General features: G+C 35.6%; 1 protein-coding gene across 3 annotated transcripts in view; it reads right to left on the reverse strand.

Moving 5' to 3' along the window:
- Positions 1-26643, reverse strand: part of NPEPPS (aminopeptidase puromycin sensitive) — a 97250-nt gene that overhangs the window by 21021 nt on the left and 49586 nt on the right. For all 3 annotated transcript variants that reach the window (XM_029211838.1, XM_029211837.1, XM_029211839.1), the window contains 11 exons: positions 20142-20219; positions 11780-11901; positions 9160-9267; positions 7702-7902; positions 7152-7248; positions 7006-7039; positions 6050-6164; positions 3754-3918; positions 2838-2942; positions 2349-2409; positions 376-485 (listed from right to left, as the gene is read on the reverse strand). In XM_029211838.1, coding sequence (XP_029067671.1) covers positions 376-485; positions 2349-2409; positions 2838-2942; positions 3754-3918; positions 6050-6164; positions 7006-7039; positions 7152-7248; positions 7702-7902; positions 9160-9267; positions 11780-11901; positions 20142-20219 — 1196 coding nt within the window. The remainder of the gene's footprint in view (positions 1-375; positions 486-2348; positions 2410-2837; positions 2943-3753; positions 3919-6049; positions 6165-7005; positions 7040-7151; positions 7249-7701; positions 7903-9159; positions 9268-11779; positions 11902-20141; positions 20220-26643) is intronic.

The raw sequence follows: 26643 nt of genomic DNA on the forward strand, positions 1-26643 counted from the left end.
TTTTTCTAATTTGATTCTGTTAATGTAGTGACTATGAGTCAATACATTGACTGTTTTTTAATATTAAACCAACCTTGCATTCTCAGAATAAACCTCATTTGGTGATTTTAGAACTATATCAACAAGGTTACAGTGTTTTCCTTGGGGACAGTAAGGGCAGACAATATTTTGTTTTCTACCATAAGCATGTATAATTTTAAAGACATGGGGGTAAATTGTTTGGTATAGACATAATAAATCATTGAGAAAAGAGTATAAGGGCTGGCTTAAATCTTACCTAGAATACTTAAAGGACAGAAAAGCAAATTTGATAACACTGACTGAATTTCATTTAATACAATATCAGAAAAACTGAAGGACTTTTTATAAGTTTACCTGTTCCGCTTCCACATAAATGAGAGGGAATCCCATTTGTTTGGTCCAGGTATTCATCACAGCGGCTATAGGTTTACCACTGGCATTTTCTAAACTTTCCCAGAGATCCTCTAGAAGATATACAAACAATGAAAATCTAAAATGTTTCCATTTTTATTTTCCTAAACAAACCAGAAATTTTATATAACTCTTGACACTGCAACACTGACCAATTTTGTGGTTCTTTCAGGTTCAGGAACAGTGGGCCAAATTAACGTTCCCCTTGCCTTCCCATTAAGTGAACTCTATGGTCTTATATTCTAAGATGTTCTTAACTGTTCCAGTTTATTAAAAAATTACAAGTTATAAACAAAAGACAAACAGGTGAGTTCAAACAAGAAGAAACAGAAACAAACAAATGGAAACATATTCAAGGTCACTACTAAACAATCATTCACAAACTTAAAACTATTATACCCATTCAATTAACAGAAGCTAAAAAATACTCAATGCTGATGCTGTTTTTGACCCATATGGTCAAACAACTCTGGTGGTAGAATAAGCAAAACAACAGTACAATGTGGTACATACTATAACAGGGGCAAGAACAGAGAAAGAAAAATCCAAAGAATAAAGGCTTCACAAGAGGTAAACTTTTGGTCTGCAGCTTGAAGAGGAGTTGTTCATTAGACAGTGGGAAAAAGAGCATTCCAGGTAGACAGAATAAAGGTACAAAGAGGAAAATAAAAAGGAATTCGCCGGCGGTCCAGTGGTTAGGCCTCTGAGCTTTCACTGCCGTGGGCCCGGGTTCGATCCCTGGTCAGGGAACTAAGATCCCATAAGCCGTGCAGCACGGCCAAAAAAAAAAAGAGGAAAGTATAAGAAATGACAGAAAATGTCAGTACAGCAATACGTTCAATAAGCTGAAGACAGAGGCGCATGTGTGGGAGCAACAGGCCATGAGGCTAAAAAAGTAGGCAGGGGTTGAACTGTTCAAGACTGTATGGCTAACAAAGAAGTATAGACTTTATCGTGAAAGGTATGTGGCATCTCAAGTGTTTTTAATCAGTAGGGTGATGTAATTAGATATTCACTTTAGAAAGATAACCCTAGCTAGCCTCAGAGTGAGAGATGAAACTGAAGAGAGTGGGACAAGGCAAGTAGTAAATTAGTAGTGAATTCCAGGCCAGAGATTAAGAAAGCATAAATTAAGGGCGGGGCGGAGAGAGTAGACAGAGAGCACTACAACCGCTACAAGAGGATAAAAACCATGGATGATTAACGGGAATGTATTTGAACTGCCAATTGTCTTTCATAAGTAACAAAAACAAACCAAAAAAAGTTACATGGTACACCCTGTACCAGTTACACTTTGGTAAGCTAAAGTACGGTCCATGAACTAGTAGCACTGGCTTCACCTGGGAGTCTGTTAGAAATGCAGACTCTCAGGACCCACCCCAGACCTATACTAATGACATTACACAAATCTTGTATTTTAAACTATTTTTGTTCACTAAGGAACTCAGCTTCATAGTCAATCAACTATTACACCTTTATTCTTCCTTTTGACTCTAATATCTAGTAGACCATCATAAAATCTTAAGAATTTACTTCACTGAAAATCTGTAGTTCCACAAGTTCACGCCTACAAATGGTTAATTTGCAGCTATTTTAATGGCCAATGGTCAACGGAGGGCAACAAAACCCACAAATCATCAAAAAGAACAAGCTCTGGTAAAGTAAACAGAACTTTTCAGACTCTTTAAAGTGACAAAACACTGAGCTGTGGAAAGCAGACTACTGGAGGATGACCAAAAGGATAATAGGTCCTGATTCATGTTGTTGATCCATGATGTAACACATCTTCAAATAAGTCGACTCTATTTCCTATCCAGCACATGGAAAATTAAGTATTTAGAAAAAATAAAATGTCACACTCTAGACAGTATGCCAACACTTTCTCTCCATTTCTATCTCAAGCTATTAAAGATTACCTGTGGCAGCATTCTTTTGTTGAAACTTGGTTAAATACATGTTCATTCCTTTCTTAAAGTCCTGAGAAAACACAATTTTTAAAATCCAGGAGAGTCAGAACTTAGAATTATAGTATATTTTGAGTATATAGTACTCAAAAACTAATTTACTCAAATTACTTGACTGTTAGATTTACTAAAACACATGTATCCCCCTAATGTCTACTACCTTCTGTTTAAAAATGCATACTCTTTGCCTTCTACTTTTGCTTTTAAGTTTTATACCAGACTTCCACCAACCCCCAAAACATATTTGCAACATCATTCATCTCAGAGACCAAAATAATCAGCATAAAAAGAAATAAAGACAAGCCAGAGTACTATCCTTATAAATTCTAGAAAAATTACTTAGGAACTTAACCTAAATAAAATCAAACTTTTTTTTTTTTCATGCAAAACTCTATGGCTTCACCATAAAAGAATGGAAGATTTTTTAAATTGCTTTTTTACCTTATCCCCAATGTAGTCATGTAGCATTCGGATGACAGATGCACCTTTGCTATATGATATAGCGTCAAATATCTCATCAACTTCAGAAGGATGGCCCACACTGACCTAGCAGACAGTGTGATTCAAGGTTATGACAGGAAGCAGACAGCCTGTAATACTGAATTACATAAAAAGCTTTCTAGGAAAACCCTTCTAAATCATAAGATACTTTTTCCCTTTAGGTGACTCATAATGTGTAACTGTTTAAAAGGGTTTAATAACTAATACTAATAAAATAGAATATATAACACAATCCCCATCATCTCTTAGGACCTGGGTTCCAATCTTGGCACTGCTTTGCTGGGAGGCAAGTCACTATTGATCTCTTTGTGGGTAGGGAAGTGAGGGTAAGGAAGGGAGAGATGAAAAACATTTGACGTCTTGCACTAATTGTAATGGCTTACAGTTACACAGGACCCTGGTTCAATATGTCCAAGTAGACTCTAAGTCTAGCTCTTTAGAGGCAAAATTTATACAGATAAACTAGCTGAAATAAGGACAGGCTAAGTCAAAAGAATTAAAATATTTATATAAAAACAGATAATGACAACAATAAAAAGTATGTTCAGAATTTTCTCTGAAACAACAGAATCATACTACCCAACAGCTATGGTTCCCCCACACTATTCAATAAAAATCTATTTAGTGAATGCTTATGGGTACAGAGCACTTGCTTCTACAAAGATCATAGATGTTTAAAAAGAAACATAATTAGAACTTAGTATTGCTAGAATTTCAAGAATGGAAATATAAACTACAAAAGTAAATGACATCACCCATGCAATTTTCTTTTCAGAGTCCTAAGTATCTCCATAAACAAATCATATATTTTATTGAAAATGAGAGCAAAGGCCAATGACTGAAAATTATGTCTCACTTCAATAGGATGGCTGTTATCTAAGGCATCAAGCTCCTGGGCACGTGTGTAATCAGCAGAAACAAACTGAGTCCAGATATCATACTCTGGGAAGCAGTGGTCTACACACAGATATTCAATCCATGATGCAAAGCCTTCATTTAACCAAAGATGAGTCCACCATTCCTAAAAACAGAAGATGGAAATATATTAAGAAAACAAGATGCTTGTCACTCCACTAATTTAAAAAACTCATATGTCCCTTCCACTATACTCTAAAGCTCTTAATGAACTGAAATTCATTTCAAAACATTTAGTGAATAACTCACATCCCTGAACAAAAGAAATGCCAAGAAAGGCCAACCTGGTGACACTAGCATTATCACCACTGCTAAGTAACTTTCTGGTACTGAAGGTAGAAAAGGAGGAAGAAGGAGGATGAAAAACACCCTAAATATGGAAAAGGGGAAGAGAGCGCATAAATATAGGCAAGAGCCTACACTGTCATATAAAATTTAGTTTAATAAACAGTTCTCTTAAAAACAACAGAAAGCTTATCAGGACCAAACAAGGAAAACTGGAAACTATTTCCATAATGACAGGGAAAAATCACTGTTGATTGAAAAGTTAAACTTTCTAGATAAACAGAAAAGCAGTACTGCTTATATAAGAATTATGTGAAATTAACAGAAATGTCATGGCAGTAAGTAGTTCAGTAACGAATTGGTGTTTAAACATTTATGAAATATAAAATTCTCATCTGTTAATAAGAATTAACAGTGGAGTGGATAAAGAATATAATGGGTCACAGACAAAATCAACTTTTTGAAAAAGAAATCAACTTTTTAGAAAGAGATTTCAATCTAATTTTCATTAAAGTTGATTAAATCTCTTATGAAAAGAAAGCAATACTATATGAATTCAGGACAAAGGACTAATGCAATGGTGAAAAACAAAAGGGCATTTTAAAATTCTGAAAAGATCAAATATTTTCAATATCAACTGATAAATGGCTATCTGTCTATATGCTTTGTGCACTTATTTAACTAAAAGCCTCCAGTGAGATAAGCTGGTACAAACCTAGTAATTTTCCAACTATCTCTAAGCCTTTGAATTTTGGTTAATGAAACAAGTGACATCTAATAACTAGAAGTTGCTCCAATCCAGTAAAAAGTTGTTTAAAAGCAAAATGAGAATGCACACATTTCCCCTACTAAAATTTATTACTGGAAGTTTAAAAATAAAATCATGAAAAATAAAGTCTGTTCAACACTGAGCAAAAAAATTGTTTGGCAGCAACAAACTTGCTGCATTAGGAGAAAAGAATGTTTCTGACATATTGAATATAGGTACTAGTATACTTACTTCCACATAAAATTATATTTCAAAAAAATTTTTTTTACCCCTAAGCACAATTTTAAACATCCAAAGCAAAAAGGAAAGGATTTACTTTCAAGGGCTGACTTTCTTTACAAACTCTTTCAAATATGTAAGAGTTGGTAAATGTTTTCCTTTCTTGCTTATTTTTGTGACATGTGGACTCAACTAATATCCAAATTGGGCTCTGCTCTTTGGCAGCCTAAAATGCCATCAGGGAATCTGGCTGGCTCCAGAATCTCCAGTTCTTTCTTTGCAGAGGCACTTCTAGTTCACTTATTAAACGCTGGGCTCCCAAGCTCTAACATAGTTGGCTGCTATAGATAGTACTTATTCAGAGTAAGAGGGAAAGGTCAAGACTAGAGGACAGAGATCATTCACTGCAAACATTATAATAAACAAGAACTTCAATAGGACAGTTGGAAATTTTAATATACTTCACAGTTATTGTTTCTTTGCTTTCATTTCTGTCAAATTTCAACTTAAAATTTCAGGCAATGAAGAAAATGACCCTTAAAAACATTTCAACCTAATCAAGGATAGTTTGTCATTTATCAGGTTACTTTACAGCTAGTGGGCTACATAATATATATGACACAAGAAACTACAATTAGTCTGAATCTCACTGCATGGAATCTCTCTACCTAAATGGAATCTCTTCCTTTCACCCAAATTAGTATCATGACTTCCCCCGCTTGCAGGCAGTATTTAGAACAGTTTAGGAAGTATTTTCTGTTGAATAAAGATTATCTACATGCTTTTGATCAACAAGAATATTCTGATAAACACTTCAAAGTGGATCTTTTAAAATAAAGTTTTTCAATCAAAAAACTACTTTTTTGGTACAACATTCCAGCCAAACCTGAAATACTATGTAGACAAAAAAAAGTGCAGCAGGAAAAAAAATAAATATATTTGAGCACTTAAAAATATTAAATACCATAGTAACAAGATTTCCAAACCATTGATGGGCGAGTTCATGTCCCACAACCAGGGCAACCCACTGGCGTGATGAAGAACAGGAGTTTTTTGGATCAATAAGCAATGCAGTCTCCCTGTGTTTAAAAAAAAAATTTTTTTTTAAGTATTACAACCAAAGCAGGCATGCAGAAGTGGGGGAGGGAGATTCAAACAGTAAATAAGATGGTCAAGTTAGGCTTTAAAGATGTCAAGAAAACATTTCCTCAGAGTACACAGGATAGAAAAAGTTCTGGGAAGATTAAAGACACCACTCCAATAGAATTCATAACAGAAGATCAAAGATGTGACACAAGTTTAATTATCAGTTTGTTTATAGGACAGCTGCCTGAAATTTCAGAAAATCTTTGTCTAAAGGATTAGGGATTATTGTGCTAGACAGAGAGAGAAGACAGTCCTTCCATTAAAAGAAGGGGAGCAGAAAGTGGGGGGAAGATACATTCCACAGTCCTAAAAAGAACACTGAGCAGGCTGTCCAAAACTTAGCTCACTGAAGAAGGCAACTGAAAGTGGAAGACAAAAACTTGTTTACAGACACTGCTTTTAAAATTATACAACCTACATGTTTGTATTGTGGTGACAGACATGTAAAAATTTGGCCAGAAGATATTAAATCAGGGAAAGTTCTTCAAGCTGGATATATAACTATGTAACTACTAGAAGGAAGAGAAGGCACTGAAATGAGAAACTCAGCCAAAAATACATCTACAAATGCTACTAATGCCAGATGCTCACTTTAAAATCTTATACTCCAGAGGGTGTTCATCTGCATTCTTGACATGTTCAAGGAAGTGGGGGGAGGTAGGAAAATTTATGACAGATCATAAAGCAGAAGCTACTGAACTGTACTTAGGAGTGAAGCTCTCATGAAATCAGTGATTTAAAAAGATAAGGCAGGGTAATACATCATTAACATACCTATAAGTAACAAGGCCCCAGTTCTCCATGGCACCTTCATAAAACAAATATAAACATTTATTGATATTTATATATACTTCTTCTTGAAAAATCATAAAATTCAAAAAAGTTACTACAATTCATCAATAAAATGAAATTTACTTTACCAGCTGCAAAGTCTGCAATAGCAATGAGATCAATTTTAGGTAGAGGATAAGGAACATTGAAGTAGTCCTTATAAAAAGGCAGAGTTTTAGCAGCAACCTATAAAAGTATAGACAAAAGAACCATCTGATAAATCTTACTGTCATTCATATAGAAATCCACAAAGGAATCCTGTTGCAAGCCAAATATCTCAAGTTACTAGAAACCAACCCTGGGGAGCCCCACCTCCAAAGAGTGCTTTAGCCCTAAGCTTTGTATGTCAGCCAAACTTTAATCCATTTATAATTCAGAATGAAAAGTATAATTACATATTTTCCCACCCACTCTCTGGGTAAATAAATTCTACTCTAATATTTTCTTAATCATTATCTTGTAAAATGTTAATAAAACACCAAAGTTGCTAGTTCCCAGATTCTATTAAAAGTAAAACCAAAGTAGTACATGAAATTTCAGATTAAATTATAAATAATTGTACTAATAATTGATCAGAAATGTAAATTCCCCAACCTGGAGTTATGGACTGTTGGAACAATCCTCTTCAAGTACATTTACCTCTAACGCAAATTTTCCTTGCTCTGCTTTGCCAACAGGGGTGTAAACACGGACACACACACCATCTTTTGACCTTGTTTCTACAAAGTCATATTCACCCACAACAAATGCCACCAGATATGTAGACATGACAGGTGTGCGAGCAAACTTCACTTCCACTACATTTTCATCATCAGGATATGGTTTCCGATCAATTACATTCTTTAAAAAAAAAAAAAGGAAAATTTAACAGATTTACATTAAATACCTTAGAGCAAACACTAGCCAAAAACTCTAGGCTTTGGGGCCTTTTCTTCCCCCTTTCCAGCACTGCTTACTTCTCGATCCTAATTCATCCAGTGCTATTACGCTGTCAAGATCTTTCCTATTAAGAAGGAAAGTCACCTGATAAAGCATTCACACTAAGAAACTGGAGCCTAAAGTGTTAAAACTTCCAAGGATTTGTAAGAAAAAAGAAGCAACTTTTCTTGAATACCTATTAATATGCCAGATACTGGGATGTTTTAAGACCTCAATACTTTTCAAGTGAATGAAGGATAGGAGACAACAAATATTAATGAAAATAAAATGTAATTGTGGAATCAGACATTTCAAAGGGTACAGATTTCTAGATTTAGAGCATTCTCTGTACAAAGGCTGGCTCTAAACAAATTAGTCACAAAATCTCCACTTTACCTTTGGAGTCCCCTAATTTCCCTTTGGTGTTCTCCCTCTTTTTCCTACTCAGGCTCTCAGTTTCCTCAAGGTCTCTCTATTCTTTCTTCCAAGTAAGACTTATTCAGGAATTGATCCGATAAATTCATTCATACTAAATTGTAAATGAACATTTCAGTGTAATATATTAGCTTCCTCTCTGAGAATATTTGAGAAGAGAATCTATGGAATTCTCTCCACCAATAAAGGAGGCAAAAGCCAGTTATTTTCAGGTGCAGCAGGCATTTCCAAGTTCCCTAGACTCCTATTATAAGCTACAAGCTACTCTATGTCTTAAGTAAGGCAGTCTCAGACAATACACTTCAAGTAGTGAATGCTTACTCTATTATGAATGAGGATCAACGACATCAGTGAAGGGAGCATATTCCAAGAATACAATCAGCCAAAAACCTAAATACACTTCATTATGTGGCTGTATCTTTTGGCACTTAATAAGAATATCAGATTTTTTTTCTTTCAGGTAATATTTATTAAACTCATTTCTTATTTAGATTTCCAAATTGAAGGAATTAGATGATCTTGTTAATACAGTTTATAAAGAATTTCTTCCAGGAGGGGGGAAACTCCCCAAATAAGGCAATAAAGAAAAAGAAGGCTTTTCAGAAATTAAGAAAACTAACATTTGTGTTCCAATTATGTGTCAAGCACTGTGCTGGGTGGTTTCATGCTATCCCATCTAATCAGCAAACTAAATCTGCTAAACGCTTATTCAAAATATGAACATACTCACAAACACAAACGTACCATGTTTGATAAAGCTACTCTGTCTTTAGGAACAACCAATGAGATATCAAAAGTTGCTTTGATGGCAGGCTCATCCCAGCAAGGAAAAGCTCTCCGGGCATCAGTAGCCTTAAGAAAAGAATATGAAATATAAAATATCACAGAATTAACCTACCAGACTATTTCATGAAATAACAGACATTTCTTTCTTTCTATCATTTGTTCATTCACTTTTTCAAATATTTATTTTCTACTCAGTGCCAGGCAACAAGCTAGGCACTGACTACAAAGAAAACACAAGGTTTACTATCATTGCCACATCAGCAATTATCCAGGAACTAGGTCTGCTATAGAGCTTAACAATTTATAGTATTAGAATAACTGACAATTATACTTTTGTTTTTATTAAAACATTTCACTATTTCAAATTAAAGGCAAATGGCTTTATCTATAATGTCAACAGAGCCCAGGAAGGTTAACAGTATACTACTGTAAGGATTCAACGATGGGAAAATATGACTGGTTGCCTCTCTGGCTTTGATTTCAAAATAAAAATAAAAATATCTCCAGAATTTTTGATGTGCTTTGTTCTTTATCTGGAATGGTAGCAACAGGAATAAAGACAGATGCTGTATCAGTTCCAAACAGGTCATTTGTTTAATGGCACTTCCATATACAACACATAAAACTGTCACCATTTGACCTACCTTTTGAAAGAGATCTCATTCTTTCTTTAAAAATAAAAAAGAGCAAACTTGTTAAAGCAAAATAAGATTAGTGGTGCAGTAGAATATCAGTTATAAAAGAAAAAATCTTTAATAAAATAGAAATAGAACCATTGACAAGATTCTGTATCTTAAAAAGAAGTAACAAAATACGCAGAGGAAGCACATACTTCTGAAAAAGGATTTCTCCAAGGAAAAACATTAGATGGCTGATTGCACTCTCAAAGAAACTAATTATGAATTCTACTAAAGAATAAATAAGACTAAAGATGTTTAAAAAAAGAATAAATAAGACATTTGGAAAAGTAAGTAGAGTGTAAAGAAAGAAATGCACAGAAAAATTCAAATTAGGAGCAACAGCAGTAAATAAATGTATTTATATTAGAGGAAATCAAATGAATGACATAGATAGTAAGATTTAAGTTTCCAAAATATCCAAAGGACAAAGTGATAAAAGCAATCTAAGGTACATTTGGGGGATAGACACTAGAGCTAAAGCTATTATTAAATGATGTTCCTGAAGAAGAGATCAGAATAGAAACCATGATGAAGACGCAACAGAAGAAAATGCTGCTACACTGAAGAAAGCTCTGAATATGAACATCAATAGGGTTCACCAATTATTAAAAGTTAATGAAAAGTGAACACCTGGTGAAATTTTTACATACAAAGAAATAATTTAACAAGCAATCAGGAAGAAAATAAAACAAAATTTTAAAATGTGTTACCCTTCGAAGGGAGAAGAAACATTCTAGTCTGACTCCTCCCCCTCAACAAAATGAGACATGAAAGACTTTAGCACAATATTTATGCACCTTTGAAAGAGAAAAATTGTAAGCCAGTTGTACCACTCTTATCACTGAAGAAGTTGGGCTTATTACTCACTGTAGCAAGGGAAAACTCACATCAAAAGAAACCATGGGGTATCTCAGTAAGAGTCTAAGAAAGAAACAATTATGTGATTTTGGATTTGGCTGAATGATTTGGAGGAGGATTTAAGAAGAAAGGATTCATTCTAAGTTGGGTGCTGTCAACGCCTAAAACTGCAAATGCTAAAGAAGCAGCAGTCACTCATTTTAACCAAGAGAGAGAGTTGTTTGTCTTTTGTGATTAACAAAGTGAACTTGTTTTTGTCTATGCTTGGATGAAATTACGAAGTGCCCTTGTTTTGTCTCATTTTATCATGGTCTCAGAGTGACCTTGTCTGAGGTTGGCATTCTATGATACTGTTTATGTCCAACAGGAAAACAACCTGGACTAGCTTTCAGTGCTAGGACAACTTCTGGATGTCAGGGGCTGCTCTTTTTTTCTTTTCTCCCCCAACAAATCTCTTACATGCTCAGTAAAACTGGTCATGTATAAAGGCAAATGAAAGATTTTCAGATATGCAAAGACTCAGGAAGTATACCACCCACATACCCTCTCTTAAAAAAAAATCATTTGGAGACACACTCCAGCCAACCATTCCAGGATGAAGAAGTGCTCAAAAGGGCTAGAGATAAGCATTGGAATCACACTCACACTCAGACACATACACATACAGGTAACAAAATTATATTTAAATTGATAGGTCTATATCTATATATATCCATATATAACTATATATACAGACATACAGGTAACAAAATTTCAATACCTGGATTGCTTTTATACTTTGTACCTCTTTTTGTACCTGTGGCTTTTCCTACTAAATTAATAATGGTACTGTTATAAATAAAATCATTCCCCAGCCCACAGTCCTAATTCTCTCTCTTGTATAAGAGAGATAACTGGCTGAGTATAAAATAAAAATTCCAAAATCAATAATACAATTATGGCCAAAGGCACCTAAGCCTCAAATAATCACGCAAATAATAGAATTAGACCTTTGTCAGAATGTCTAATTTAAGGTCATAATATATTAAAGAATACCATACCTCAAACTGTGTGACAGCAGCATAGCGCACCTCTCCAGAAGGGGTAGTATATTTACTTCTATAGAAACCTTTCATTTTATCATTCAGCTCTCCAACAAAATCTATCTTTAAAGTTCCTGTACCTGTGATTGAAGATAAATGAAAACATTTTCATGGAGATATTAAGTACAAGTTATCAAAAGTATGTCCCTAAAGCACTAATTCAGCTGGCTATTGACAATGTTCAAATCATTCCTTCCTTTCTCAAATACTCCTCCTGGCAATGGAGAGAATACAGTATTTACTAAAGTAAATGGCAGACTAATCTCATGTTTAGGGTGACTGCTTAGAAAGTTCTTTAATTTTACTAACTTAGTCTCAAATTACCAATACATGAAGATAAAAGCAGGAAAAGAAATGAACATTTATTATTAAATGTATGACAAGCTATTGTGCATTGGTGCTTTAAAAATATTTAGTTGGGTAGGTATTGTCTCCATTTTTTCAGATGAAGAAACTGAGCCTGAAAAGTTAAATAACTTGCCCAAGGTCACACCATTAGTAAGTAGCAATAATAAGATTAAAAAGTTAGGTCTGTTTAATCCAAAGTTCATGCTCTCTGCCAATTATACCATGTAAATTGGTCCTTTTAGATGACTTCATGCCAATTATTCTATTATTAAGACAAGACACAGATGTTCAATCCAAATGGAACACTGATTCCATACATTTGTAAGGAACTATAGAGAAGACCAATGATTTGATCAGCAACAGGGCATAAAACAAACTTTTACAGTTACCTCAGTCATTTGAAATCTAATAATATTAAAGAAATAAATTTTAATCAATAATTATTAAATGCAAATAAAAATGAAACCTGAATACATATACCACTGTTATATAAGAGCAAAATCAATTTAGACAAAATGGGAGTTTCTGTTTTGTTTTTTTACCGAAGTGTATTTGATTTACAATGTTGTGGCAACCTCTGCTGTACAGCAAAGTGACTCAGTTATACACAGAGACGTTCTTTTTTTTATATAAAATGTGAGTTTTGGACTTCCCTGCTGGTGCAGTGGTTAAGAATCCACCTGCCAATGCAGGGGACACGGGTTTGAGCCCTGGTCCAGGAAGATCCCACATGCCACGGAGCAACTAAGCCTATGCGCCACAACTACTGAGCCTGCGCCCTAGAGCCTGCAAGCTACAACTACTGAGCCCATGCGCCTAAGACCCCATGCTCTGCAACAAGAGAAGCCACTGCAATGAGAAGCCCATGCACCGTAATGAAAAGTAGCCCCCGCTCACCACAACTAGAGAAAGCCCGCACACAGCAATGAAGACCCAACGCAGCCAAAAATAAAATAAATTAATTTAAAAAAAAAAAGAGAAAGAAGAAAATGTGAGTTTTTATGAGTATATATACAGTTAACCCTTGAATAATGCAGAGGTTAATCCACCTATAACTTATACAGGGCCCTCCATATCCACAGTTCCTCCACATCTCCTAATTCAACCATCCTTGGACTATGTGGTACAGTATTTACTACTGAAAAATATCTGAGTATAAGCGGACCCGTGCAGCTCAAACCTGTGTTGTTCAAGCATCAACTATGCTCTCTTTCGCTAATAGAAAAAAATTATCACCATTATCTAGTAGTCGTCTACTAAATTCAGATGCATGACAAAACAATAATCCCATTCTACATTTTACAAATTCAGTCACAAAAAAAAAAAACCCCAAAATGTTGACTTTGTAATAGATCCCTTTAAAGTGCCTATTTATAAAAGAATCTAGAGCATGGGAATCTAACAAGTCAGATACAGTATGACTATAAAGTAATTAGCCACTTATATTAAAGCTTTTATATCCTAATGTTTCAAACTGTCATTTTGGAATGCTGTAGAGCAATGACACTGACATTGTTCAAAATGTTCTTGACTCTCTCTCTGACATATCCTTTTGGATGTTCTCAAAGTTATGTCTTCACCTTCCAAAACTGAACTTGCTTTTTGGAAAGGTCCAAGTCATGAAGAGTTCAAGTCTACAGAATATGTGAATGACAAATTGCAATCTATTTCTAGACAAAACACTAATTGTGTCTATGAAATAATTAAACTGATTTTCTTATGTGCCTCAAACTGGCTCTGAAAATAATTTCAAGTGAAAATTTCAGAACTTTGCAGCAAAGTCACCACTAAAGAAAGTGCCACATTCTTAAATTAATCGTGCTGGGAAAATAAAACAAAACAACTCAATTGAAGGTCCAATGAATAGACATTTGTGATAGTTTTTTTTTAAAACCATTCTGTCTGAAGGGTCAATAAATGCTTTTTTCTTTATATTTCTTTATTTTATTTATTATTTATTTTGGCTGTGCCAGGTCTTAGTTGCGGCATGCGAACTCTCAGTTGCGGCATGCTTGTGGGATCTGGTTCCCCAACCAGGAATCAAACCCAGACCCCTTGCATTGGGAGCACAGAGTCTTACCCACTGGACCACCAAGGAAGTCCCAATACTTTTTACTTTTAAAGAGAATGATAGATTACTGGGACAGTAAATAAGAATACAGTAAAAGAATCTGAAAGAATTCTAAATGATTGATACTGAAGAGTTTAGCTATAAATAATAAAAAATTTCTCTCTATTTTCATTAGGAATTCACTGATTTTTTAAAAAATATTTATTTATTTTCTTTATTTTTTTGGCTACATCAGGTCTTCGCTGTGGCACTCGGGTTTCTCTCCAGTTGCTGCATGTGGGATTCTCTCTAGTTGTGGTGCGCAGGCTCCAGAGCATGTGGGCTCTGTAGTTTGTGGCATACGGGCTCTCTCATTGAGGTGCACGGGCTCAGTAGTTGTGATGAGCGGGCCTAGTTGCCCCACGGCATGTGGGATCTTAGTTCCCTGACCAGGGATCGAACCTGCGAACCCTGCATTGGAAGGCAGATTCTTTACCACTGGACCACCGGGGAAGTCCCTCACTGATTTTTTTTTTAAAAAAGCAGATGTGTTCACATTAATAAAGTTTACAAGGAATATCTAATAGATTACAAAAACCCCTTTAAAGATAACTATTTGATGGAACTTTATGTTACAATTCCATAAATGGAATTGGCCAGTCTGTTTTCCCTAAGTCAGCTGTTAAGACGTCTTTTATATAACTCATATTCCACAGTAAATCTACTTCTGACTTTTCTTATTTGGAATAAAAGTGGATTTAAAACTCAAAACTAAATAAGAAAGGCTGCTTACACTTTTAATTGGTTTTAAATCTCCAAGGTCATCATACTATATAGCAAGATACTGACAGTGACCACTTCCAAAAAGTGGCATACTAAACAAAATATAAATTATTGGGAATTCAAACACAAACGTACCATGTTTGATAAAGCTACTCTGTCTTCACGATAAATTTCATTTATGAAATTTATACCATATTGACAAACCAATTGCCAGAAAGTCTGATTTTATACCTATTTTCACACATAATTGACACTGCTTCCTCAAATTAGATACCTTATTTGAATATCCAATGTATGCAATATTTATCTGCTTGGGGTACTAAGCCTCTTAAAATATACAATAAGCTCATTTATTAATTAAACAACTGAAAAATTGGGACCTCCTCCAAAAACCTTATTTGTTTATTAAAGCTTAGGAGAGTATAATAATTGTTGTAAAACCTGAGGTAATAAAATTACTAAAAATTAAATTATTAAAAATTTAATAAGCCTACCAAACACTATGAAATTTAAGACAGATTACTTTATATAAAGAGAAAATAAAGGTCTCTGCCTTTCTGTCACCACTTCTTATGATCCTGTTTTCCACTCTTCAAAATGTTAACATCTTCTAGTGTTTCTCCAAATGAACGTCACTCTACAGGATCCTTAACCACCGATTCTGAGGCTGTTAGGCCTTACAATGATCATGGTAAGTTAACCACTATTCTAGAATGGTGCTAATTTCAGAAAAGAAGATATTTTACTTAGCTATATAATATTCGGCATGACTGTTAAGTTTGAAGAGGCTAAACACAAAGGTTACTAATATCCTCCTGATATATGTTCAATATTTACTCCATTACCAGAAGAGAGACCACTTAAAATTTGAAAAAATAAGGACTTTATTCTTAAAGCAAAGAATGACTGGGTAACTTTGACCCAGAGAATCTTGGGAAAATGTGAAAGGCAGTGATTTTTGAACAGATATTTATAGATATTCAATAATTTAATATAGTCACATCTACAAATAATTTTTTAATTCTAATATTCATATCAATTACTTATGTATATCGTTATATTAGCTAAAAATCTCCAAAACTCTGTCAAATGATAGTATACTAATGGTCATAACCTTCACTGACTTGTTCCTGCTTTTATTAGAATTGACTTAATTTACCATGTCTACTGTAAACAGTCCTTATCAAGAATGATGCAGCTCTTATATACTGATAATAAATGAACTCATATATATAAGGGGAAAAGAAGGGTACAGAATATGTATGACATGCTAACTTCTGTGTTCTTAAGTGGTACATACATAAATGCTTATAAAAGCATGGAACAGTTTTGAAAGGATACATAGGAAACTGATCACTTCTGAGAAGTGGAGCTGAGAGAGGAAGACAGGATAGAATGACAAATTATCACTATATATCATTTGAATTTCAAACCATGTCCATGTATTATATTTTTAATATTTAATTTAAAAAATAAAAAGAGCATAATGTGGTGGTTAGAAGTGCAAAGTTTTTAGTTAAACTGCTGGTGTTCAAATTCAGACTCCGCCTGAGTTTATTTAACTTAAATAACTTGCCCAAGGTCAATAGCTAGTAAGTCATTTTTATTTCATTAATTTCTGCTCTTAAATCTTTATCTCTTCCACTTTCTTCAAGCTACCTATTCTTTTTGTCTAATTTTGATGTTGATGCTTACTTAGCTAATTAATTTTCAGTCTTCCTTCTTAGCTAAATATACTCTCTGAGAATGTTTTACCTGCATCCCACATGCTTTGTAAGTAGTAATTTCATTATTCAGTTCTAAATATTTTCTAATTTCCCTAACAAATATTCTTTGACTCATTAATTTTCAGAGGTATCATTTTTCCAAAGAAGGAATTTTTTTGTTTCTCTTTTGCAACTAACTTTTTTTATCTTTTCACAGTGTGAACATAGAATACAGTCTGTAATGATACAGATTCTAAATTTTTTTTAAAGTTCATGTTACTTCTATCAAAATAATATTTCATAGTTTAAAACCTCATATAGTTCTACAGGCTTACATATATAAGCTGCAGGCACCTGCCCAATGCCACTTACTCCCTACACTTGCCTCAGTAGCAACTCTGTGATTTCTAAATACCTTGCTTATTTAGCTATTTTTTCATTTTACAATTTTACACACTCTTTTCTTCTTACTATAAAAAGTGAAGCGGGGCTTCCCTGGTGGCGCAGTGGCTACAAATCCGCCTGCCAATGCAAGGGACACGGGTTCGAGCCCTGGTCCGGGAGGATCCCACATGCTGCAGAGCAACTAAGTCCGTGCACCACAACTACTGAGCCTGAACTCTAGAGCCCACGAGCCACAACTACTGAAGCCCACACATCTAGAGCCCATACTCCGCAACAAGGGAAGCCACCGCAATGAGAAGCCCGCACACCGCAACGAAGAGTAGTCCTCGCAAAAAAAAAAAAAAGAGTAGCCCTTGCTCGCCGCAACTAGAGAAAGCCTGCGTGCAGCAACAAAGACCCAACGCAGCCAAAAATAAAATAAATAATAAAAATAAATACATTAAAAAAAAACAGTAAAAAGTGAAGTGTAGCTAAACTACTTCTCCACTCCTACATTTTTTACAAAGAATTAAATTTTCTGTAACCTTCCAAATCTGAAAATATTTTATTCTCTTTAACTTCACAGTTGGGCTAAGCACAGAATTCTAGATTGAAAATCAGATTCACTCATAATTTTGAAGGAACGGCCATACTAGAGTCTAGTTTCCACTGTTCCTGATGGTAAAATCTACTGCTATTCTGATTCCTGAACTTTGAAGGTAATCTGTCAGTCTTCCTTCCTTCCTCCCAAGTCCCTCACCTCGGGTAGAAACTCTTTGAGAGTCTCATTTTACCCCTGAAAGTTCTAAAATTTCCTCTGATGTGAGACTTTTTACATTTGAGTCAGTCCCTCTCAGTAGTGTATTTTTTTCAAACCTAAGGCTCATGCCCCATCCGTTCAGAGAAATGTTCATGTTTTGTGTCTTTCATCATTTCCCTTTACCATCTTCTCTGTCCTCTCTTTCACTAGATGGATGTCCAGTCCTGCTAGATTGGTCTTCCAATTTTCCTAATTGGAAGATGCCTCTATTTCATCTTCTACAACTTATTTTGGTTTTTTACTTCTAATGTATTATAATTTCCAAAAGTTTTCTTACTCTATTCCATACTGTCCTTATTTAATGAATGTAATATTAATAATACTTCTAAGGATATTAATCTGTTTGGGTTTTTTGAGGCTTTCTTTTCGTTTGTCTTTGTTTCTTCCAAGTTCCTATATTTCTATTATACTTATTGTTTTGCTTTTTGCTTTATGTTTCATATTAGAAGTTTTATCAAATGTCTGGTAATTGTTGTGACTTTGGGCTTGGCCATGCTATTTGCTTTGGCCAATGAAATGTGAATGGACATCACCATCCACGCAGAAGCTTTAAATGTGTCTTTGTGGTTTGGCTCTGTCCCCATCTCTGAGCTTCTGCCTTCTGCCATGTAAGAGAACAGCATGCTGCAGATAGCAGCTACTCACTACAGAGCCTAGAATAAGCAGACTTGTGAGCTCAGTGGTGCTCAGTAAAGTTGGCAATACGGCTGCAGATGATCAGCAGTCCTCAGGGCCGTGCGCAAACAAGAAATATTTGTTGCAAGCCACTGACATTTGTGATCCCATCTGTGGGTTAAAATGTACATATACACTTATGGAATATTTCTAGAAAGAAATAGAATATTTCTGGAACGATTAGTAGACAATGGAAGTAGAAGGGGTCAGAGAGAGGGAATCTCAATTTTCAGGTTATATTCTTCAGTATCTTTTAATACATGTTCATGGCAAGCATTTGTTTTTATAATAATTTCACACAAAAATAATCTTAGTTAGAAAAAGACAAAATGAAAGGTCTTTAAGAGTATCAAAATAAAAGACAAAATTTCTCCAATTCAAAATTTTTCTTAAAATACTTTTATATTAAGGGAATATATTCTCAATATTATGGAAACCAGAGAAAGGTATGAATAAGAATAAAAATCGTCAATTATGTCAACAACCAGACATATAATTTCATTTGTACCATTTTAGAGATCTGATTCATCACCTTGTATATGTAATTTTGTATTCTGCTTTTCAATTTTACATTATAATAAGTACTTTACAGTGTTAAGAATTCACAAACCTCACTTTTAATTGCTATATATATTCCACCATACATGTATGTCATAATTAGCTTAATTATTCCCTTAGTGTTGGACAAATGTATTAATTCTAATTTTTTACTACCTTAGGTAACATCTCAATAGACATTTCTAGGCATAAAGTGTCTCCTGTATTTATGACTTTTCTTTAGGATATATTCCTATTACCAGAATTGCTGGGTCAAAGACATGAACATGTTTAGGCTCTTAATACATACTGCCAGACCGCTTTCCAAAAAAATTACATGGATTTACATTCTTACCAGTAATATGAGGCAGTCACATCATTGAGAATCGTTTTTTTACTTCAGCTTATATGACAGGCAAAAACTGATATATCAGTAGCTGTTGTTTTAATATTTCTCATTACCAGGAGGGCAAATATCTTTTCACATGTTTATTATTTATTTGCATTTTCTTTCATACAAATTATCTGTGGCTTTTCATTTGCTCACTACTCGAAGTCTTAGTGCTTTACCAATTGATTTGTATATGATTTCTTCCATTATATTAAGCTCAGAACATCTAGTTTCTTTGTGCTTTTATATAGCACATATAGTAACATACCAGTGAATCTTTTCATCCATGCCCTCACTAGCATAATAGCTCCCTAATCTCTGGTTGTATCTCAGAATCATCTGTGGGACATTCATCTCAGAGATTTGGATTCAATTAGTAGAAGATGGAGCTAGGTAGATATATTTTTAAAAAACTGAAAAGGTGAAAACAATGCATTATGTTCTATGTTTTTTTATTTTTTCTGGTGGCCCAAAAGTTGAAGTGCACCTGACTCTGTCTAAAGCTCTGTCTTAATACTTAATCTCCTTAAAACAATGAGTTAAAAAAAAAAAGGGCATATGATAAATTTTTCTGGAAGAAGATGTCACTATTCATAACAGGATTTTACAAAAGCCATTTCTCCTACCTGGTTGGAGAGTACTAGGAAAAGACAAGGTGACTTTTTCATCTTCATTCTGATAGTTAAATCCTGTAGCATGTATTTCTGGAATGGAAAAAAAAAATTACTTCACAAATCTGATTGGACTGATAAGACCAAATCCAGATGGCAGCAATTAACATTTTCAAGAGCAAAATCTCTACTAAAACTAAATATTCTTAATTTAATAAATTAAGTTCCTATTAACAAGAGTATCATTTCAAAGTAACGTATTTTAGGCTATGTAACCTAAGTTAAATATGCTCCTTAGAAACAATTACACATCCTATATTAATTCACAAAACTTTTATAAGGGAAATAGGGCTGCTATAAATATGAAAAGGTTTTCTACCAGATTCCCAGACACGCTTCATTCTCATCTTTGTGTGACTATGATACTGCTTTATATGTTGCAGTCTTACTCAGGAACATTTGAAATACTGAGCAGATTGCTAAGATTTCGGTGTTAAAGATACATCAGTAAAGGTTCTGTCCCCCACCCAAACATAGGTAACAATTCCAACAAGATATAAATCATTTTTCCAGTGAAATTCTTTGTTACATTTTACAGAAATAAAGAAGGTGAAAACAGGTGTGTGGATTAAATTTGGACTTTGATTTATTCCCTACCAGGAGTGAGAAGAGTCTGCTTATTTAACTGATACTTCAGAATGCTTAGTTGACACTTTAGGAAAAGAGCTAAGTAGATCAACTCCCAACCACATCATATCCCCATTCCAAAAGAAAAACTGCCCAAAGAGGCAGCCTTAATAAGCACTTGAAAAGATGTTCAACATCTTTAACCATCAGGGAAACGCAAATCAAAACCACAATGGAAAAAAAAAAAAACCCACAATGAGATACTACTTAACATCCACTAGGATGACTATAACCAAAAACACAGACAATAATAAGGTTTAAGGGAGGATGTAGAGAATTTGGAACCCTCATACATTGCTGATAGGAATGTAAAAATGTTTCCAAATGCTATGGGACAGGCTTCCCTGGTGGCACAGTGGTTAAGAATCCACCTGTCAATGCAGGGGACACGGGTTTGATCCCTGGTCCGGGAAGATCCCACATGCCACGGAGCAACTAAGCCCGTGAGCCACAACTATGGAGCCCGCGGGCCTGGAGCCCGTGGTGCTCCACAACAAGAGAAGCCACCGCAAGGAGAAGTCCGCGCACTGCAATGAAGAGTAGTCCCCACTCGCTGTAACTAGAGAAAGCCCACGTGCAGCGACAAAGACCCTGTGCAGCCAAAAAAACAAACAAACAAAAACAAATGCTATGGGAAACAGTCTGGCAGTTCCTCAAAAGATTAAATACAGTTACCATATAATCCAGAAATCCCACTCTTAGGTATATGTCCAAGAGAAATGAATACATATGTCCATACAAAAATTTATACACAAATGAGATCTTAGTAGCCAAAAAGTAGGAACCACCCAAATGTCCAACAATTGATGGACAGAAAAAACGTGATATACAATGGAATATTATGCTACAACAAAAAGAAACAAAGCGCTGATATATGCTACAAAATGGATATGCCTTGAAAATATTATGCTGAGTGAAAGAAACCAGACACAAAAGGCCACATGTTTATATGAAATGTCCAGATTAGGCAAATCCATAGAGACAGAGTAGACTAGCCATTGCCTAGGGCTGGAAGGTCATGCAGAAATGGGAAGTGACTGCTCATGGGTACTTTCTTTTTGCGATGATGAAAATGTTCTAAGGGACTACCCTGGTGGTCCAGTGGTTGAGAATCCACCTTCCAATGCAGGGACGCAGGTTCAATCCCTGGTCGGGAACTAAGATCCCACATGCTGCGGGGCAACTAAGCCCGTGCACTGCAACCACTGAGCCAGTGCACCTCAACTAGAGAGCCTGCATGCCGCAAAATACAGAGCCCACGTGCCACAACTACAAAGCGCACGCACTCTGGAGCCTGCACACCACAGCTAGAGAGAAGCCCCCGTGCCGCAACTAGAGAGAAGCTCGGATGCCGCAACGAAGAGCCCACATGCCGCAATTAAGACCCGACGCAGCCAAATAAATAAATAAAATTTTTTTTAAAAAAAGGGGAAGAAAATGCTCTAATTGATTCTGACGATGATTGCACAACTCTGTGACTATATTAAAAACCACTGAATTGAACTGTATGGTGTGTGAATTATATCTCAATAAGCTATTATTAAGAGAGGTAGGCTTACCAGTCACAGGCTTAAGTTTGATATGGGTAACAGTGATTCAAACTTAATAACATTCTATGAACCAGGCAAGATGCCCACAATTCACTTTTTTTTTTCAAATGAGTCAGCCAAAGATTAAATTTCCAATGTTTCTTTTTTTTTTTAATATTTATTTATTTATTTAGGTTGCGCTGGGTCTTAGTTGCGGCATGCAGGATCTTTTAGTTAAGGCGTGCGGGATCTTAGTTGCCGCGTACAGAATTCTTAGCTGCGGCATGCAGATTCTTAGTTGCGGCATGTGGACTTCTTAGTTGCAGCATGGAAACTTTTAGTTGCAGCATGCAGACTCTTAGTTGTGGCATGAATGCGGGATCTAGTTCCCTGACCAGGGATCGAACCCGGGGCCCCTGCACTGAGAGCATGGAGTCTTACCCACTGGACCACAAGGGAAATCCCTCCAATGTTTCTAATACGATGGTTCAAACATGTCTTTATAAAGCCAAAATCTTTACAAAATCAATAAGAAACTATAACTTCAGTTTTTAAAAGAACTTTAATCAATTATTCCTCATTTTACAGATGAAGAAAATGAGGCATATAAAGCTAATGATTCACCCAAGGTCACAGAGCTGGACTAGAACTCAGTTCCCTTCCTATTCCTGTTGCCAAAATTCTTTCTGCTATCATAAGCTAGCTCCTAAATTTGAACAAAAACTCAAGACTTGGTATATATATATACAATATTAATGAAATCTCTACTGAAACAATGACTTTTGCTGGCAAAAATCTGAGATTTGCTCTAACTTGATCCCCAAGAATAGAATTTTACTTTGCCTACAGGGAAGCTAAGAAGCACTTCAAGGCTTAAGAATGTACCTTTCTAACTAATATATGAAGTAGCATTATGATACCTCTGAGGTACTATGATCAAAGACCATCTCCATAAAAGTTTACTAAAGCTAACTTGTTTTTATAGATGCACAAAAAAGCTTCAAAATGGTAAGAAATGAAGCTAGAAAAACAAAAGAATAGCAGTTTTTAAATTGAAATAATCAAGCACTGTATTGTTAGGTTACATTCTACAAAATATGCTTCCAAATGTACATATCAACTATACATGTGTACCAGAACAGGAGCAAAATTTCCGCCAAAATTCTCTTAGTAAAAAGGGAGTAGCCATATATTTGAATTCTTTAAATGTCTATTGTATTATGGGATACTCTTCCAATTACTTTATATTGGACAACATACTACTTGGCAAATGTACATTAGAGTTTGAAATAACCTCGGTCAATTGTAGTTTTGTATATTCTGCATATGGCACCACCATTTATCCAGTGGCTCAAGTCAAAAATACGAAATGATCCTAACTGCCTCCCCTCCATGTCTGTCTGTCTCTTATATCATACATCCAACAAGCAAATTCAACACCGTTAATCCCAGACTTTTCAGTGTCTCCACCACTACAGCCCAGTCCAGAGTACCATTATTTTCTCTCCTCGACCACTACAATAGCCTCTTAACATTGCTGACCAGGGGATTTTTGCAGAAACTGTGGCCGGCAATTTGTTACATAAGGGAATATTGAAACACCCAAGTTTGAGTAAATATCAACAACTTTTTTTGCACGTAATGTACTTATTTGAAACTTTGTACATGTCTTACTAAAGCATTCTAATATTTTGTTAGAGTGTGATATGCAGTACAGCAGGCACCTCTGTACAGGGGAACAGAACATCTATCACAAATATACCGTGTTTCACTACACTTTCCCCTAAGAGCAGACTCTACCCTTTCTGGCAGCATTTTTTTTTTTTAGTCCTGTGTATATTATTTCCTCTAGCATATATTCTTTTATTTTACCTGAGAGTCGACAAGGTGGATCTTTGTGAAACGCCACAAGAAGGACCAGGTTCGGGACTACCACTACACTTACCAGAATGTCCAGTTACCCATTCTCCAGCTACTGCTAAGAAAAATTGCTTGTAAGTCATTTTATTCTATGCATTAAGGTTACAGTAAAATTTTAAATGCACTGAATAAACCTCAATTACTCAAATTGAAACTTACTTTCTTATACCATTTTCAAGTTTTCTGGAAGATACTGAAGTTTGCCAGATATTGATCAGACTGATCAACTCCTTTCATATATTTATTATACTCTAATACAGGGGTCCCCAACCCCCAGGCAATGGACCGGTAGTGGTCCGTGGCCTGTCAGGAACTGGGCCGCAGAGCAGTAGGTGAGTGGCAGGAGAGCAAGCAAAGCTTCATCTGCCGCTCCCCATCGCTCACATTACCACCTAAACCATCCCCCCGCCATCCGTGGAAAAACTGTCTTCCACAAAACCAGTCCCTGGTGCTAAAAAGGCTGGGGACAGCTGCTCTAATATATAAGTGGGCTTAGCTATCTGATGGCCAGTCCTCCTGTCTTCCTTCCTGTAGATGTTATGGATCCATGCTATGGAGAGGCTATGGATGCGTCATGAATAGTTGTCACCATGTGGACCAGTCTCTTGTCTTTCCATATAAGAAGAGTCACTTCTCCCTTCCGTAAGAATGTCATTTCTCCCCTCTGCAGATTTTTAGATTTCTCCTTTAATTGGTTTGGTAGATCACGATTCTCTCTTATAGTCCCACAAACTCTGGTTTTATTTTCAACAATATTTCAGATGTGGACACACTGTTGTAATAACTGTCTTGGTAAATATGGTGCCACGAACCAAGATAACGTAGTAGGACCGATAATATTGTTTCTTATAGTTTCTTTCCTTCATCCATGTAAATCTCAAGGTTGCATATATATCCAGTTTCACTTTCACCAACCATCCTGACCAAAATTCCGTATTTTGTAAGTTTTCTGGGGTTACAGGTTTTGAATCTGAGTCATCCTCTCTACTTTATCACTGCCTCCACAAGTGACAGCTCTTGTATGGTTATATAGATTGATTGAAATTTTGGTAGAGGGACTTCCTTGGTGGTCCACTGGGTAAGACTCTATGCTCCAAATCCAGGGGGCCCAGGTTCGATCCCTGGTCAGGGAACTAAATCCCACATGCATGCTGCAACCGAGAGTTTGCATGCCGCAACTAAGACCCGGCGCAGCCCGCATAAATAGATAGATAAATAAATAAATAGATAGATAAATAAATAAATAAATATTTTAAAAACTTATTAAACATTTTTGGTAGAAAATAAACCAAAAGAGGTTTAACTTTTGAAATTCTGTCTGTAGGAAGTGGAGTTCCTGAGTTATCATTAAAGTGAAGAAATGTCATTATTTGTTGGAACCTTCTTCTCGTCATAATCTTTGGAAAGATAGGTGTTTCAAGTAAGGTATCAGTCGACCAATGTTCTTTCCAGTGTGACTTTCTTATTTGTCCCATCAAAGTTATTAATCCAAGAAACTTCTTCATGTCACTATTGGTTACATCAGAACATTTTAAACCCTCATCATACTTTTTATATGATTTTTCATTCTGCTGATGATACAAGTTTGTTTGAGACGTGACCAACTCAAAAAAGTCGTTACCAAAAATTGCTATTTCACTAACATTTTGCGGGTTATTACATTCAATAGTTAAACCTGGGCTTTCCCGGTGGCGCAGTGGTTAAGAATCCGTCTGCCAATGCAGGGGACACGAGTTCGAGCCCTGGCCCGGGAAGGTCCCACATGCCGCAGAGCAACTAAGCCCGTGTGCCAAAACTACTGAGCCTGCGCTCTAGAGCTCGTGTAACTACTGAGCCCACATGCCACAACTACTGAAGCCTGCACGCCTATAGCCCATGCTCCGCAACAAGAGAAGCCACTGCAGTGAGAAGCCCGCACACAGCAACGAACAGTAGCCCCCGCTCGCTGCAACCAGAGAAAGCCCGCACACAGCAACAAAGACCCAACGCAGCCCAAAATATAAATAAGTAAATGTATTTATTTAAAAAAAAAGTTACACCTGACACACCTGTAAAGTCTTCTAATTTTTGTGAAATGTTGTCTTCAACCCACTCTTCTGCCGAAGAAAAGGATCATTCTCCAGCACCATGGGTTTCATTTTCACTTTCCATATCAGAATCAATCACTAAGGTGTTTTGTCTTTTTGTTGGTCTAATATTCACATTCGTCTGAATCAGAACTATGTTCTGAAGAACTATCATCTTCTGAAACACTAGTATATACGTCGCTCAGACAAACAGTGAAAGTATCTGGATAAAATTCACTGAAATATTCTTCACTCAAAATTTCACAATGCATCATTTTTGAAAATTTTACAGTAATAAACTTGCGTTTATAATAT

This window comes from Monodon monoceros, unplaced genomic scaffold (genome assembly GCF_005190385.1).
Source record: "Monodon monoceros isolate NGI ecotype Baffin Bay Population unplaced genomic scaffold, NGI_Narwhal_1 Super_Scaffold_9, whole genome shotgun sequence".
NCBI lineage: Eukaryota > Metazoa > Chordata > Mammalia > Artiodactyla > Monodontidae > Monodon > Monodon monoceros.